The following is a 17,175-nucleotide window of genomic DNA, read 5'->3' as shown; positions in this document are numbered from 1 at the left end:
TAGGTTTCACATTTAAGTTTTTGATCCATCTGGAGTTTGTTTTTGTGTGTGGTGTGAGGTACAGCTCTTGTTTCATTTCTCTGCAAATGGATCTCCAGTTTTGCCAGCACCATTTATTAAACAAACATTCTCTTCCCCATTTAATGGACTTTGGGGGCTGTTACCTTTGAGGGCAGGATAGAGAGCTCTCAACATGACCCACCAGGCCCTGCCCACTCAGCCCGGCCTCACCTCCCACATCCTCCAGCCTAATGACATTTTCAGTGACCTTCTACTTCCTCGAATAGGCCAAGCTCTTTACCTTCCGGGGTTTCATATATGCATTTCCTCTGCCCGCAATGCTTTTCCCCTCCCTCTTCTCCTAGCCAACTTCTAATCATCCTTCAAGTTTCAGATTAAATGTCACTTCATTTTGGAAGCCTCAGGCTGGTACCCTTGTACTTCTTCAGAGCATTACAACTATCGTGCAAATCTTTATGTAAGTATTTGGTTCCTAGGTCTCCCCCAGATAGGGGTAGTGGACACAGTCTATTCCGTTCATTAGTTGCCCAGTACGCGATACAAAATACATTCGAAATAAATATCGGACAGTTCGAGGCATGAAAAGTAATTTGCATAGGAGAGCGCGTTATACCTGAAGGCGTTTCGTGAAGGCCAACGGGTCCCACCCGACCCATGATTACTGGGATCACGCGCGCCCCAACCTCGTGTGGTCAAAAAACACCCTCAGCGCTCTCACTGGGACCCGGCTTCCGGGTTCCCCCGCGGCTGGCCTTTCAGCTCCACGTGGCCCGAGGCCTGAAGCTAATTGGACAAGAGCCGTCCCGCCCCCCGGTCGCAAGCCCCGAGTTGGTCCCTGTCTGGACCCCGCTGAGACCGCTGGTCCATGGAGGCAGTGACAGTGGTCGCGGCTCTGGGCTTCCTGCTCCTGGCCGGGGCGGGGGGCTCGGCTGGGGACGAGGCTCGGGAGGCGGCGGCCGTGCGGGCCCTCCTGTCCCGGCTGCTGGGGCCCGGGCGGGCGGCTGACTTCTCGGTGTCGGTGGAGCGCTCCCTGGCGGCCGAGTCCGACCTGGACACCTACCGCCTGAGCGGCGGCGGCGCGGGAGCGCAGGTGCGGGTGGCAGGCTCCACGGGCGTGGCCGCCTCCGCAGGGCTGCACCGCTACCTGCGTGACTTCTGCGGCTGCCACGTGGCTTGGTCCAGCTCCCAGCTGCGCCTGCCGCAGCCGCTGCCGGCGGTGCCGGAGGAGCTGACTGTGGCCACGCCCAACAGGTACTAGATCCAACCTGGGTTCTCTGCACCGCACTCCGCAGCCTAGGCGCCCCCTGCAGCTGCCTCTTGCTTCCAGCCTGGGGCCCCAAGCCTTTTCCTGAAGTCCCCGCCCTAATTCAGCACTCGTTGTTATGTGCCATCGAGTCGTCTCCGACTCATAACGACCGCTCCTTGGGTTTCCCAGGCGGTATCAGTACGGAAGTAGATTGCCCAACTTTCCTTCCGAGGAGTGGCTGGTGGATTTAAACCGCTACCCTTCTGGTTAGCGATCAGATCCCTTAGGCACTACGCCACCAGAGCTCCCACCACTAGGCTACAAAAATGAGTAAGACTAGCACGGAAGCGCTGGCTTTTAGAGTCCAACAGCTAACGGGCTTTAGCTCCCAGCTCCACCTCCCACCAACTCTGTGTCCTTGAATATGTCTGGTGGCCTCTTAAGAGTCTCAGCTGGCTCACCTAAGAAATGGAAATAATGATACCTACCATGCAGTGTTGTGAGGAATCGCAGGACGGTAAGGGTAGAATTTGTGGTGCATGTTGACTATCTCTACCTTTTACTCCCTTCCCCCCACCCTCCCTGTGAAGATGTTTGCTGAGGAACCACGCCCACCGCCCTCAGAGGCTTTCTGTCCTAGACTTGCCGTGCTGTGCCACGCTGTGGAAGTGATGGGTTCATACATCCTTTCCCCGTTAGACTGTGTGGGAGGAGTCCCCACTTTCAGACAGGGACCATCTTCGCCATATAGCATTTAGCAGTATAGCACAGAAAAGCAGCAAATGCTCACACGATGCCAGAGGCCCCTGGAGGAGCTGGGGCAGGACAGGTGCCTCAGAACCTCGTCAGAAGTCTCAGTTCCACTTGGGGTGGATCCCAGAGTGAAGCAGTGGAGGGCCGTGTTTGGAACCCCTCCTGCTAGGCCAGGTATGAGTGGGAGCTTGTTCAGGGCTAGACCTCTGGGCTCCCGCAGGGCTCTGGACCATCAGGGGTATGGGGGCATCCTGTCTGCCTCAGGGCCACACCCCAGCTTATACCTCCTGCCTGCAGATACCGCTATTACCAGAACGTGTGTACACAGAGCTACTCCTTCGTGTGGTGGGACTGGGCCCGCTGGGAGAGGGAGATCGACTGGATGGCGCTGAACGGCATCAATCTGGCGCTGGCCTGGAGCGGTCAGGAGGCCATCTGGCAGCGGGTGCGTGCCCACCGGGCCCTCCACTCTCCTGCCCACTGTACTGGCCCATTCTGTAAGCTTCAAGCTGTAGGGGCCACCCCATGTGTCCCCACCTGCCCTGGACCAGTGCAGTGTTGGGTACACAGGGAATAAGAGCTCGAGAAGTGTTTGTGGGTGCACGATGACTCCAGCCCTGTGGATACAGGCTTCCGCTCCTGAGACCACCATGTATTGAGCCCTAGGTGTGCTAGACCGCAGCCCCTACTACCTACAGTTGATGAAGCTGAGGCCTCTGACCGCCTCATCCTTGCCCTCCATATTCACTGCCTCTGTTAGGCTCTCATCCCCTCTCCCTGGCCTCCTGCAGCAGCCTCAGAACAGGGCTCCTGGCCCCAATTTTTACCAGATTTCCTTTCTGAAATGCAAGCCTGGTGGTGACCTGTTGTTAGCCTCCCTCGATAGCACCCCTTTACTTTCAGGCTGTGCCCCGGCTGGCCGCTCGGCAGCCTCTGTGACCTCAGCCCTGAACTCCTCCCTGGGCTCTGGCTGTGCAAGGGGTCGTTTAGGGTCCCCAGAGAGCTGTTATCACCCATCCATCTGGTCCACCTTGCTCCGTGAAGCCTTCTGATACTCCTTGTCCAGCTCATGTCCTACCACCTCACCTACATGACCAGTGTGACACATTAGTGAACTTACCTATTCACAGGTCAGTTTCTCTCTCCTGGACTGTAGGTCCTTGCAGGCAGGGCTTACTTCCTGTGTGTTTTTGTAGCCTTGTCACCCAGTAGAGAAGAGAGAAGTGTTTACTGAATGAACGAAATACTTAGTGAGTGGGGATGAACGAGTTGCTACGTGTGGGTTGCCCTTCCTCAGGTGTACCTGGCTTTGGGCTTGACTCAGTCGGAGATTGATGAGTACTTCACTGGGCCTGCCTTCCTGGCCTGGGGGCGCATGGGCAATCTGCACGGCTGGGGTGGACCCCTGCCCCGTTCCTGGCACCTCAAACAGCTTTACCTGCAGGTAAGAGGTCAGGGAAGAGAAAAGGAGGTAGAGGTTCTGGGACAGTCATAGGTCCTGGGAGGTGGCGTTTGGCCAGCCTCAGGGCTATTAACTGGACTGTGGGTGCTCCGGGGCCCTGGGTGCTGGAGAGGCCTCCAGCTGTGGGGGCAGCAGTGCCAGTGCTCACCAACCCCCCTTCCCACTCTCCCAGCATCGGATCCTGGACCGGATGCGCTCCCTCGGCATGATCCCGGTGCTGCCTGCATTCGCAGGGCATGTCCCGAAGGCTGTTACCAGGTGAGGTCCCCTCGCCCCCACCCAGCTCATACAAGGAAGTAATGAGACACCTAATGTAGAGAGAAACCTAAGTTCTGGAATTAGGCCTGGGTTTGATTCCTGCCTTTGCTACTAGCTAGCTGTGTGACCTTGGACAGATCACATGACTGTTCTGTGCCTGTTTCCTCATTTGTAAAATGGGGATCCTTATGTATTTTGCTGTAAGGGTTGTTTATAACATATACATATACATTTGCCCAAGGAGACCTGTTGATGAAACAGTTAAAGATTTGGACGTTCGAAACCACGAGACCAGCTCCACGGGAGAAAGTCCTGGCTGTCTACTCTCATAAAGATTACAGCCAAGAAAACCCTGTGGAGCAGTTCTACTCTGCCACAGGGGCCCGCTGTGAAATGAAGTCAACTAGGGAGCACCAAACAGTTCATTCGCGTGGCAGCTCTTATTAGCAGCAGGGTGGTCTCTGGTTGCCTCTGTCCCTCCTGTCCTCCTCTCTCTCTGTCCTGCCCACTCACCCTCTCCTCTGGCTGGGGAAGTTCTTCAGGCCCAGCTGAGACCTCCCCTCCTTCAAGAAGACTTCCCAGCGCTACAGTGTTGGTCACCACTTCTTCAGACCCCTAAGCTCCTGGTTCCCACCACTCATGGTGTTAGTGCACCTGCTGGCCTCACTTGCTACCCTCTGCCTCCCCTGCTGGGCTGCAGGAGCTTCACTCACTCATCGAGTGGATGTTTGTTGTACTGTCTGCGGCTGCTAGACCCGGCTCTGAGCTGGGCCCTGGGAAGCAGTAACACAGGGGCACTGAATCCCTGCCCCTGATGGGACACGCTGGCGAGGGTTCCAACACAGTGATCAGAATACACACAGACATGGGCCGACCCTTGACGTCTCCTCTGTCAAGGCCATTCATCCTGGGAAGGGGGGTCAGAAAGGCTCAGAGCAGGATTGGGGCAGGTCTCCAAACATAAGTGTTGTGTCTTTAGGCTAGATACCAAAATAGATGTAGCTTACAGGATGATCAGGAGTAACCAGATAGATAAGCAAGGAGTGGGAAGGAAAGGCCTCCAGGCACAGGGCACAGTATATGCAAAGGCCTTGGTGTCAGGGCATGAGACCAAGATGTCATCCAGGAACTATATATTTCAGTAGGTTAGTGAGGCTGGCGAGGGAATGATGGGCTAAGATGGGCACTGTGTTAGCCTCCAGCCAACATCTAGGCTGTCACCCCCCCCCCATTAGGGTGTTCCCCCAGATCAATGTCACCCAGATGGGCAGCTGGGGACACTTCAACTGCTCCTACTCCTGTTCCTTCCTCCTGGCTCCGGAGGACCCCATGTTCCCCGTCATCGGGAGCCTCTTCCTACGGGAGCTGATCAAAGAGTTTGGCACAGACCACATCTATGGGGCCGACACTTTCAATGAGATGCAGCCCCCCTCCTCGGAGCCCTCCTACCTCGCTGCGGCGACTTCTGCCGTCTATGAGGCCATGATTGCAGGTACGATGCCCGGGGAATGTGGGGAAGGGAAGCCCACACGACTGGCAGGGAGATGGGGTGGCAAAGGTCACTGGGGATGAGAAGAGGGACTGCGAATAAGGCCTCACTGTGACACAGCCCTTGGCAGTTTTCAAAGCACTGGGACTCACACATCATCTCACACTGTGGCCGAATGTGAGAGCCCTGGGGCTGAGCACCCGGGCTCAGAGCCTGACACACTGAGTCACTGCTCCCCCAGTGCTTCAGTTACTCCATCTGTGAAATGGAGCTGTCCCATAGGTAGAATGATGCCTGGCCCAGAGTAAGCACTAATTGTAAGTGTTGGCTAGCACATGTATTTCCTTTGGTTTCCACCTGGATGCTGAGGTAGGTAACACAGGCCAGAGACTAGAGGGTGTACTCAAAACCAGTAGGTGATGGGAACCGAGTGCTCCTTCCTGCCACTTACAGCCAAGGAATGGCTTGGTGCTCAGATCTCTGTGTCAGCCAGGCAGGGAGCAGATTATCAGCTCAGGCTTCCTGGAGCAGCACTGCCTCAAGCTGATCCAGGACCAGCACTATCAGCATCAGCCGGGAGCCAGTCAGGTACGCAGATTCTCAGGCCCACACCAGACTTGTCCAATCAGAATTCCGATCAGAATTCCTGGGACTAGGGTCCAGGAGGGAGCTCTGGTAGCATAGTGGCTAAGACACTTGCCTGCTAACCAGACGGCTGGCGGTTCAAACCCACCAGCCACTCCTCGGAAGGAAGGTTGGGCAATCCTACTTCCGTAGTGATACTGCCTCGGAAACCCAAGGAGGGGTCGCTATGAGTCGGGGCCGACTCGACGGCACATAACAACAACAACAACAACAGGGTCCAGGAATCAAGTGTTTTATCCAGCTGTTTGGGTCACTCTCATGCTGTAAAGTTTAATAAACATTATCAGAGGCACCCTGTGGTGCAATGGTTAAGCGCTTGACTGCTAACCAAAAAGCTGGAGGTTTGAACCCACTCAGCTGCTCTAAGGGAGACTCGTGGTCTGGTCCTATAAAGATTACAGCCTAGAAAACCCTGTGGGGCAGCTCAGTGCTGTCACATAGGGTTGCTGTGGGTTGAAATAAACTCCACAGCACCTAACAACAAAATCCTGGCGCTCCCAGCTACAGGGAAGGGGAAGATGGGGAAGGATTCAAGTGATGAAGTCACCTGCTGGTGAGAGGGCCTGGGGGAGGAAGTGTGAGTAGACAGAATAATCTTTACTTTTTACTTCCCTGTTCAGTTCTAAGGAGCTCTGGTGGTGTAGTGGCTAAAGCATCTGGCTTCTAACCAAAAGGTTGGCAGTTAAAACCCACCAGTTGCTCCAGGGGAGACAGATGAGGCAGTCTGCTTTTGTAAAGATTTACAGCCTTGGGGAAGTTCCACTCCACCCTTTAGGGTCACTGGGAGTTGGGATCAACTCGATGGCAGAGGGTTTGGTTGTGATCTGGTTCAGTTCTAACACCAGTCTCCCATACATCACTTCTTTCTCTAACACTAGCCACTCAGCGCAAGGTCAGATCTTACAAGTCAAAAGGACACCATACTTCAGACTGATAGGCAGATGCCAACCGCAAGTTTGGCTTCTGACCTGCTGGCTACAGATTCAGGGTTTTCCCCACTACCCTTTCAGAATGCCAGCAGCAAGCTTGGGAGTCACCCTGGGCTCCCTCACTTCTGACCTGCTGGTGCCCACTCCTTTGGGTTCGATAATTCCCTCAGACAACTCAAAGAAGTCACAGAAAGGGCTATACTTATGATGTACAGCTTCATCATAGCAAAAAAAAAGGATACAAATGAAGAAAGAGAGAGTGAGGTCTAGGAGGGTTCCCACTGCCAAAAAGGGATGCACTCCCCTGTCACCTGTCTTTCATCAGCCAGAAAGCACACAGCTTTTATTTGGGTCTTATTACCTAATGCAATTCCAACTCCACTCCCTGAGGTCAGTCAGTATCACTAGGTGGTCATAAAGCCCTTCTAGCCTGGCAGCCCGACCCCAATCACCTCATGTAACCTGTGTTAAGAGTTAGTGTGGAGTCCTTATCAAAGGCATATAAATTCCATTAAAAGGGCCTGAGGACAAAAACCAAATCCACAGTGTCTTATGAATGAAAGGGTCATTTATCTTATCTGAAATATGAGATCACCTCAACAACAAAAAGACAAATAATCCAAGTAAAAAATGGGCAGAAGACATGAATAGACACTTCACCAAAGAGGATATTCAGGTGGCCAACAAACCCATGAAGCAATGTTCATGATCATTAGCCATTGTTGTTGTTGTTGTTGTTTGCCGTCGAGTCGGCCCCGACTCATGGCGACCCCTCCTTGGGTTTCCGAGGCAGTATCACTATGGAAGTAGATTGCCCAACCTTCCTTCCGAGGAGTGGCTGGTGAGTTTGAACCGCCAGCCTTCTGGTGAGCAGTCAAGTGCCTTAGCCACTATGCTACCAGAGCTCCTCATTTGCCATTAGAGAGATGCAAATCAAAACAATGAGATACCATCTCACCCAGCACTAAGAGCAAAGTTCAACAAAACAGAAAATAACAAATGCTATTAAGAAAAGAAAAAAAAAGAAAAAGAGTGAGGAAAACCAAAGATGCATGGAAACAATTAGTCCAAAGGACTGGTATACCATGTGATCCTCAGCCTCTATGACTATGACTATGAGACCAGAAGAACTAGATGGTGCCTAGCTATGACTGTTAACCACTTGGAGGGAGATCAGTGCAGGATATCCTGGATACAGTGGGAGAACAATGTGGAACAAAACTCAAAATCATTAAAAAAAAAAAAAAAAAAAAGGACCAGGTTATGCTGGTCTGATAGAGCCTGGCGAGAACCCTGAGACTATGGCCTCTAGCTACCCTCCAGGTCTGGAACTGAACTCCCTCCTGTGGCTTACAGCCAAATAATAGACAGGCTTATGGGCTGAACATTTACATCAGATAGATACACTACTTGGAGCAATCAATCATGGGAGAAGAGAAGGGCAGTGTTTGCACAGGGAGGCAGTTTAGGGGGTGGGAGTGCATGGGCGAGACGGACACAGAATTTTAAAAAATGGAAGAAATTAATTTTTTAAAAAAAAAATGAGAATGTTCCCCTGGCCCTCTCTCCTCTCATCGCCTCTTTTCTCTGCACCGCCCCCCCCCCCGACCACAGTGGACCCTGATGCCATATGGCTGCTCCAAGGCTGGCTCTTCCAACACCAGCCCCAGTTCTGGGGGCCTGCACAGGTGGAGGCTGTGCTGCGGGCTGTTCCCTGGGGCCGCCTCCTGGTTCTTGACCTGTTTGCTGAGACCCAGCCCGTGTACATCCGCACAGCCTCCTTCCACGGCCAGCCCTTCATCTGGTGCATGCTGCATAACTTTGGGGGCAACCATGGCCTGTTTGGAACCCTGGAGGCTGTGAACCAAGGCCCTGCAGCAGCCCGCCTCTTCCCCAACTCCACCATGGTGGGCACAGGCATGGCCCCTGAGGGCATTGGCCAGAACGAAGTGGTCTATGCTCTCATGGCTGAGCTGGGCTGGCGAAAGGACCCAGTACCAGATTTGGGGGCCTGGGTGACCAGCTTTGCTGACCAGCGGTATGGGGGTGTCCACCAGGATGCAGAGGCAGCATGGAGGCTCCTTCTTGGGAGTGTCTACAACTGCTCTGGCGAGGCCTGCAGTGGGCATAATCACAGCCCACTGGTCAAGCGGCCGTCCCTACAAATGAACACCACTGTCTGGTACAACCGATCAGATGTATTTGAGGCCTGGCGGCTGTTACTAACAGCTGCTCCAACCCTGGCTGCTAGCCCGTCCTTCCGTTACGACCTGCTAGACATCACTCGCCAGGCGGCCCAGGAGTTGGTCAGCTTGTACTATGAGGAAGTGAGGACTGCCTACCTCAACAAGGAGTTGGTTCACTTGCTCAGAGCTGGAGGCATCCTGGCCTACGAGCTTTTGCCCACATTGGACAAGGTGCTGGCTAGTGACAGCCACTTCCTGCTGGGCAGCTGGTTGGAACAGGCCAGGACGGCAGCTGTCAGTGAGGCCGAGGCCTATTTCTTTGAGCAGAATAGCCGCTACCAGCTGACCCTTTGGGGACCAGTGGGCAACATCCTAGACTATGCCAATAAGCAGCTGGCGGGACTCGTGGCTGACTACTACACCCCCCGCTGGCAGCTCTTTGTGGGGGCGTTGGTTGAGAGCCTGGTCAAGGATGTCCCCTTCCAACAGCATCAGTTTGATGAGAATGTCTTCCAGCTGGAGCAGGCATTTGTCCTCAGCACACGGCGGTATCCCACCCAGCCACAAGGTGACACTGTGGACTTGGCTAAGAGGCTCTTTCTCAAATATTACCCCCGGTGGGTGGCTGGTGCCTTGTGACAGATTAACCACCCTTGGGGCATGTTCTCTCCAAACTGCAGGTCAGGGCAGGTTCCTGGGGCCTGGAGCTGGACAAGCATCGCAGGAGGTCCCCGAGCCTGAGAGAAGGTAGTCAGGTCAGGTATAGGAGGGTCGAGAGGCAGGCAAGCTGCCCTCCACTATTCCAAATCTGAGGTCAAAGTACTGTTTTTTTAATCAGATCAATAAACTGATGGATCAGCCCCTGGCCTGTCTATCAGAGTAAGATCATTGCCAGGATGCCCGGGAGGACTCGGGGCTTCAGCATGGATCCGTGTGTGGGGCCAGTTCCTCTCCAACTCCCATCATTAGCCTTAACTTCCCCAGTTTTAATACTAATCCCTGACCTTTGCACTAAGCATTCCCTCCCAAAGCATTTACTTTCATAAATTCAGCAGCAAATTCTGGAAACTACCTTTGTCCCCATGGGACAGAGGCATGCCTAGGGGACCATCTGCCCGGGAGCACTCAAAGCCCAGATCCCTATCAAAGCCCGTACTTGCTGCAAAGTGAAAGCCCTTCTCCCTCCCTCTGAGCAGCATCAGAGGCAGGCGCCTCATTTCTGCCTTGACCCAGAGCAGGGTGGGGAGTGGGCCAGGAACTCCAAGGCGGGCTCAGCCTTGAGATTGTGAAGCAGACACAACAAAGGATGGAGTGTCAGCAGGCGGGGGTTGGGTGAAGCAGGTGGTATTTAGCTCTGTGATGGGAGCCCTGGTCTCCGCCAGCACCTTCCCATGGATCGCACCGTGGTGCTCATCACCGGCTGCTCCTCCGGCATCGGCCTTCACCTGGCCCTGCGTCTGGCCTCTGACCCGTCCCAGAGTTTCAAAGGTATAGGAGGAGACTGGGTTACAGAGAAGGCAGCAGCTCATGGTCCAGGTGGGCCAAGGGAGGGGGATGCTGGGAATTCAAATCCTCTACGTCTCCCGAACCTCCAGTGTATGCCACCCTGAGGGACCTGAAGGCTCAGGGCCCACTGTGGGAAGCAGCCCGGGCCCGGGGATGCCCTCCTGGCTCCCTGGAGACACTGCAGCTGGATGTGAGGGACTCCGATTCTGTGGCTGCTGCCCGGGCACAAGTGACAGAGGGCCGTGTGGACGTGCTGGGTGAGCCTTCCTAGTCCTGTGTCCAAACCTGGATGCGCCTAAGCCCAGGGAACCCGAGGGTCCAGAGGTGGGCTGAGGGCAGTGGGTGAAGTAGGTGGGCCAGGCCTCTGTTCCCACAGTGTGTAACGCAGGAAGGGGCCTGCTTGGGCCGCTGGAGGCACACGTAGCTGCTTCGGTGGGCTCCGTGCTGGACGTGAATGTGACAGGAACAGTGCGGACTCTTCAGGCCTTCCTGCCGGACATGAAGCGGCGCCGCTCCGGGCGCGTGTTGGTGACTGGGAGCGTGGGAGGTTTGATGGGTGAGTAGGTGGGGGTGGGAAGGAGGAAGAGCCTAAAGACTTGCTTCCAGGACCTGTAGCTGGCATTACAGACAAGGCACGTGGCCTAAAGAAAAGCCTGAGGCTTAGGGACACATGTGGCATGATGCTACAGCGGTGGACCCATCCTGCACCTTGTTGTCCCTCAACAACCTCATCTTCCCTCCAAGGGCTGCCCTTCAATGCTGTGTACTGTGCCAGCAAGTTTGCACTCGAAGGTTTATGCGAGAGTCTGGCGGTTCTGCTGCCATCTTTTGGGATCCAGTGAGTCACTGCCCCTTGACGTTTCTCAACCCCCACCGTGGGAGCCCCTGCACCTGGTCTTGTTAGAGCTTTAATTCCTAGCCCCTACTTGCTCCATTATGAGTCGGGGCTGACTCGATGGCACGTAACAACAACAACAACTTGCTCCACTTATATGTGTTGTGTGCTGGTCACTGTGCTGGGATGTGGCATGCGTTAGCTCACTTCCCGAGTAGACCTTGCTGGTGAGGTACTGTTCTTGGGAAGCTTAGGCCCAGAGAGGGTAGGTAATTGGCTCAAAGTCACACAGCTGTAAGCTGGTTCGAATTCTACGTTAGCGTCTCTCTCGCGCCCTCAAGTGGAGGTGGGAGCGCTTTCGGGCAGGAAAACTGTACAAATGCTCCGGCTGTCCTGAGCAATTGCCACCCGCGCACAGCCCCCCTCTCCCATCCTCCTGCCCGGCCCGCCACGCGGTCCCGGGCCAGCATCACGCCCGCGCCCACCTGCTGCTCTCGGCCCGCAGCTTGAGCCTCATCGAATGCGGCCCGGTGCACACCGCCTTCCAGGAAAAGTTGGAGGGCGGCCCGGGTGGGTCGCTGCACGGCGCGGACGCCAAGACCCGCGACCTTTTCTCGCGCTACCAAAGCCACTGTCAGCAAGTCTTCCGCGACGCGGCGCAGGACCCGGAGGAAGTGACGGAGGTGGGCGCCGGGCGGGCTCCGGGAGCTGGGGCGGCCACGGACCACGCCAGCGAGTCTTCTCCCGCCGCTGCAGGTCTTCCTCACCGCCTTGCGCGACCCGCAGCCCGCTCTGCGCTACTTTAGTACGGAGCACTTCCTGCCCCTGGTGCGCTTGCGCCTCGGCGACCCCAGCGGCTGCAGCTACGTGGCCGCTATGCGGCGCGAGGTGTTCAAAGAAGAGTCTGCGGAGAACCCCGATGGCAGTCCAGCTCAGCCAGAGGCAGCAGGACTGGGAGGCCCTGAGCTTAGCTCCCCTTCCAATGCCCTGCAATAAAAGCTTCGTTCTCGTCTCCAGAGCCTGCCTTTGAGCCCCTGGAGGGGGGGGGGGCGTACAGTCAGGGGTCTGGGGCAGTGGTGAGAGTTCCCGCTGCACTGTACTTGAATGACCAGTGGTTGGCTTGGGGCTTCCAAGGGCCCTGGCAGTGAGTGCGTGATCACGCAGGTCACGTTAGTCCTGGATCTACAGAAACCGAGGGCCAGAGAGGGGAAGGAGCTATGCCAGGTGCCCGCCACAAGCCCATGTCACAGCCAGGACGCCAGCTGACCCTGGATACCCAAAGGGCCTCTGCAGCATTAAGACTTAGAGGGACCCGAGTGGGAGGAGTCGGGTTGTGACCTGGCCCTCATTAACCATGGGACCTAAGGCTAGATCTTTACTTTCTCCTTGCCAGCTTTCTTATCTGTAAAATGGGTGTAATAGTACATATCTCATGGGTTGTTAATTGTTGTCTAATCTGATTTAAGGAGCTCTGGTGGTGTAGTGCTTGAGGCATTTGACTGCTAACCAGAAAGCTGGTGGTTCAAATCCACCAGCCACTCCTCAGAAGGAAGATTGGGCAATCTACTTCTGTAGTGATATTGCCTCAGAAACCCAAGGAGGGGTCGTTATGAGTCCGATCCCACTCAATGGCAGGGTTTTTTGTTTTTTCCTGACTTTGGGCGACCCTATGGGTGTCAGAATAGAACTGCGCTCCATAAGGTTTTTAAGACTGACTTCCAAAGCAGATCACCAGACCTGTTTCGCAAGGCATCCGCTGGGTGGGTTGGATGTGGGGTGTTGTGTGTCATCAAGTCCATTCCGACTGACAGTGACTCTATCTACAGGGCAGACAGAGCTGCCCCACAGGCTTTCCTAGGCTGTGAGCTTTACAGGCACAGATCTCCAGGTCTTCTCTACCATGGAGTGGCTGATAATTTCAAACCCCAGGCCTTCTGATTAACAGCCAAGTGCATTAACCGCTGTGTCACCATGTAGTAAGATTTAATTGAGATAATGCCTGAAAATGCCGGTATAGAGGTACTAGTAAGTAGCATCACTACTGACATGCTAGTGTTATATTCCCGTTCGGAAGCTAGATGTATAAAGAACTGGGCTAAATGAATACAAGAGAAAAAGCCTCACTTCCTTCTCCTCCACCCCACCCCCACCAGAAGAACACCCCACCAGCCCCAAGCTGCCTGTCATTTCAGAGTTGGGCTGTGGCTGCAGACCTGATTGGTCTTCCCAATGGTCTGTCCACCTTCCAGGGCCCAGCGGAGGGGGCTGGGGCAGAAGTCACTGAATTGGTTTGCAGGCCTGAGACAATCTCCTTCTGCCTTCCTGGGAGAGAAGGCCAGAGAAGGGTTGGAAAACAGGCTAAGTGATAAGGCTGCAAGCAGATGAAAGGGGCAAGGCCCTGCACTAGGGGGATGGCACTGAGAGCCTTGGGGGCTGTAGATGAAAGGAGGGAAAAGGTGAGGGAGGAATGGCTTGAGAAAGCTTGGGAAGTGGGAATAGAGAGGAGCAGACTGGGGTCCTTAGGGCTCTGTGTGGGATGCTGGGGGAAGGAGGCACTCTTTCCTGAGCTACCCCTACCTCCACAGAAGGATCGTCTCTGGGCCCTGTCACCTCTGCTCTTGGGGGAAAGGACAAGGGGCCTCACAGCCACCCTGCCCTTGCCTACCTCCTCACCCTTTTGGCTCAGATAGATCTGCTGCCCCTATTGCACCCAGGAAGGCCATGGGAGGGGGATGGAGTCAAGGTGGCATAAGCCCCTGAGGCACAGGACCTGTTCTCAGAGCCCAGCTTCCGTCCCTAGGCTGCTCCTCTGCACCTCAGAAGAGTGTGTGTGTGTGTGTGTGTGTGTGTGTATACAATTCACAGGGTCACCCCTGGGGGTGGAAGGCAGGGGATGAGTGAACTGTGACCCCTCTTTCTTCCATACATTTATATCCTTGACCTCATACAATCCTGTGGACTTCGAGTGCCATTTACATGCTAATGAACCCCCCCAAGAAAAGCACACATAACTCCAACCCCATCGTCACCCACAAACTCAAGGCTTCTATTTTTAGCTGCCTACTCATCACTTCCACTTGATGTTAAATAAACTTAATGTGTCCAAACCACAATTCCTTGTCCAAAAACCTTGCTGGACTCCTTGGCTCCTTTCTTCTCCCTCTCTCTCTTATACACAAACACACATCCCTCATTCAATCCATCAGCCAAAACTGTCAGCTCTACTTCAACCTCCAAAGCATATTCAGAAAACACCCTAGGCTACAAACTATCATCTCTCGGTGCATTACTGCTGTAGCCTCCTAATAGGTTTCCAATTCCACTCTTGCCCACCTGTGGACAGTAAAATATCGACAGATGGCTGAAATGATTGTTAAAGAATGAACATCTGATAATTTCATGCCTCTGCTCAAAACATTTCTTGTGTTTTTCCATCTCAGCAAAATCCATGGTCTTCCCTCATGGCCTCCAAGACCTTTGACCTGCCCCATTTCCTCTCCGACCTCATCTCCCACTACTTTCTATTTTAATCAATCCAGCCCACTGGCCTCCTGCCTCAGAGCCTTTGCCCTTGCTGTTCCCTCTCTCTGGTTCACCTTTCCTCAGTTCTCATAATCTCCTTGCAGATATTCTTTTTCCTGGACCGCCCTGTCTCAAATAACACTCCCTCCCTTCCCAGCTAGTCCTTTACCCTTTCTTTTCTCAGCACTTACCACCACCAGTATGACATAGATTTGTTTACTGTCTGTAGCCTTTATCATTCCCATCCCTTGACATACAGAAATGTAAACTGCAGGAAGGCAGGGACTCTGTTTTGCTCACTGGTCTACCTCTTGTGCGTAAAGCTAGTGCCTTCACATACCAAAACCAAACCAAACTCACTGTGACCCCTCCTTGGGTTTCCAAGGTGGTATAACTACAGAAGTAGATTGCCCAATCTTCCCTCCAAGGAGTGGCTGGTGGGTCTGAACTGCCAGCCTTCTGGTTAGACATTCATGCAATGTGACTGTGTGTGGGTAAGGGAGCTCTGGCGGCACAGTGGTTAAGTGCTCAGCTGCTAACCAGATAACAGGTAGGTGGTTTGAACTCACCAGTGGCTTCGCGAAAGAAAGATGTGGCAGTCTGCTCTGGCAAAGATTCAAAAAAAAAAAAAAAAAACTCACTGCCATGGAGTCAAATCCAACTCATAGAGACCCCTCCTTGGGTTTCCAAGGAGGTATCACTACGGAAGTAGATTGCCTCATCTTCCTTCCGAGGAGTGGCTGGTGGGTTTGAATCACCAGCCTGCTAGTTAGCCATGGACTGGTTCTATTCTATCCTGTAAGGTTACTACTGAGTTGGAATCCACTTGACAGCAACAGGTTTGGTTTTTGGCCTGGTGTGCAGGCATATGAGACCCTCACTCCCTGACAGCCCTCGCTGCTTGCTTCTTAAAACTGAGTCCACTGTTTAAAATCCAGCTTAAAACGTCTCCTGCAAAAAGCCTGCTCCATTAATGTCTGTGGGGCTCTACAGCTCTTTGATCCTTGACTCCAAGGGCAGGTCCAGGTTTTCTGGGGCCTATTTAAGAAAAAGAATACAAAAGACAAACACAAAATTAAGTATAAAAGAGAGCATTTATTTAGTTCAGGATAATAAACACAGCACACTGTTGAAGATTTGGAGGTTGGTTTCCTTTTCTTCTGACATCTCTGAGCAATTTACCGGAAACATTTCCTGACCTCAATCTGGCTTGCCCTCCCCACCAAGAAGACTACCACTAGCCTTTCTAGCAGGAGCTCTGGTATAGCCTAATGCCTAAGGCACTTGACTGCTAACCAGAAGGCTGGCGGTTCAAACCACCAACCACTCCTCCGAAGGAAGATTGGGCAATCTACTATCCGGTAGTGACACCGCCTCTGAAACCCAAGGAGAGGTCGCTAAGTCGGTCCGACTGGACAGCACATAACAACAACAGCCTTTCCAGCCCTGTTAGCTTCATGCTAAGGCCCCCTGCCTTCACTTCCTTTTCTCACGCCCAAAGACTGTCCTCTGAGCTTACACGCTGCGTTCTCCCGCTTACCTCCCTGCACACAGGCACACCCTACATCTGGGTGGTGCGGAGAGCATCCCACAGGAGCCGGGAGACCTGGCCTCTGTCGCTACCTCCCTATATGCCCCTTGAACATAGAGGCCTATTTTCCCATCTGCGAAATGGGAGCTTCGGCAACTGTTGGTGGCCTTCCACGCGAGGATCCTCGCACTCGGAGAGAACAAGGCGGGCTTCGGGGACGCCAAGCCCTGGCTCACGCGCAACCGTAAGAAACCCACCTTCGTCCCTAGAATCCACTAAGCCTGATGTTAGCACTGGTTTGCCTTTGCCTCCTGGGTGACCCGAAGACCATCCGACAAACGAGCATTTAAACTCGCTTTGCCCTTCTCCGCCTGACTCCGAACGGCTTGGCCCTAGGACAACGATTTACCCATCGCCTCATCTTGGGAACTCAGCTCCTCCCCATCGGTGGGACGCGACTCACCTCAAGAGAAAACTCTCGAAAAGCTCGCGCCGGACCAAAGTTGAGATGTGTGAGCCTTTCCGCTTTCCGTAGCTTGGTGTCGGGTTTCCTGAAGTAGTGGTTCCGGGTCGCTGTTTGGGCGCCTCTTTGGCTGTACCCGCAGAGCCAGAGCCCGAGCCCGGAGGCATCAGTGAGTAGGGGTTGGATCTGAGCTCCTCCCTTCGCTTCCCTCCCCCAATTCCTTGAAGACCCTGGTGCAACTTAGCAAGAGGGCCCAAGACCCTGGATCCCCAGCCTGATGACCCAGGGTCTCCTGCCCAGTTCTCCACTCAGCATTTTGATTCAGTTCA

The 17,175-nt window shown here is 54.0% G+C and overlaps 2 protein-coding genes across 2 annotated transcripts; both read left to right on the top strand.

Annotated features, from left to right (window-relative positions):
• Window positions 1–886: 886 nt before the first annotated feature.
• NAGLU (N-acetyl-alpha-glucosaminidase) lies at window positions 887–9,740 on the top strand. Its single transcript, XM_007957769.2, has 7 exons — window positions 887–1,272; window positions 2,318–2,465; window positions 3,318–3,464; window positions 3,655–3,740; window positions 4,976–5,232; window positions 8,418–9,557; window positions 9,670–9,740. Exons 1-7 carry the CDS (start codon window positions 887–889, stop codon window positions 9,738–9,740), a joined length of 2,235 nt encoding a protein of 744 aa, XP_007955960.2.
• Window positions 9,741–10,380: 640 nt separating this feature from the next.
• HSD17B1 (hydroxysteroid 17-beta dehydrogenase 1) lies at window positions 10,381–17,023 on the top strand. The gene is made up of 9 exons (XM_007957768.1): window positions 10,381–10,477; window positions 10,585–10,752; window positions 10,872–11,051; window positions 11,240–11,333; window positions 11,836–12,013; window positions 12,087–12,272; window positions 16,501–16,627; window positions 16,780–16,830; window positions 16,989–17,023. Exons 1-9 carry the CDS (start codon window positions 10,381–10,383, stop codon window positions 17,021–17,023), a joined length of 1,116 nt encoding a protein of 371 aa, XP_007955959.1.
• The last annotated feature ends 152 nt before the right edge of the window (window positions 17,024–17,175 follow it).

This window comes from Orycteropus afer, unplaced genomic scaffold, assembly GCF_000298275.1.
Source record: "Orycteropus afer afer isolate SDZICR_OR568_19922 unplaced genomic scaffold, OryAfe1.0 scaffold00786, whole genome shotgun sequence".
In the NCBI taxonomy this organism is placed as follows: Eukaryota; Metazoa; Chordata; class Mammalia; order Tubulidentata; family Orycteropodidae; genus Orycteropus; species Orycteropus afer.
The sequence above is the reverse complement of the archived record's forward strand: the minus strand, read 5'-3'. Positions and strand labels throughout refer to the sequence as shown.

Coding starts and splice junctions, on each gene's coding strand:
- HSD17B1 (XM_007957768.1), top strand. CDS start 10,381: ATGGATCGCACCGTGGTGCTCATCACCGGCTGCTCCTCCGGCATCGGC. Junction 16,628..16,779: donor GCCCTGGCTCACGCGCAACC/GTAAGAAACCCA, acceptor GCTTGGCCCTAG/GACAACGATTTACCCATCGC. Junction 16,831..16,988: donor AACTCAGCTCCTCCCCATCG/GTGGGACGCGAC, acceptor CTGTACCCGCAG/AGCCAGAGCCCGAGCCCGGA.
- NAGLU (XM_007957769.2), top strand. CDS start 887: ATGGAGGCAGTGACAGTGGTCGCGGCTCTGGGCTTCCTGCTCCTGGCC. Junction 3,465..3,654: donor TCAAACAGCTTTACCTGCAG/GTAAGAGGTCAG, acceptor CCACTCTCCCAG/CATCGGATCCTGGACCGGAT. Junction 3,741..4,975: donor GTCCCGAAGGCTGTTACCAG/GTGAGGTCCCCT, acceptor CCCCCCCATTAG/GGTGTTCCCCCAGATCAATG.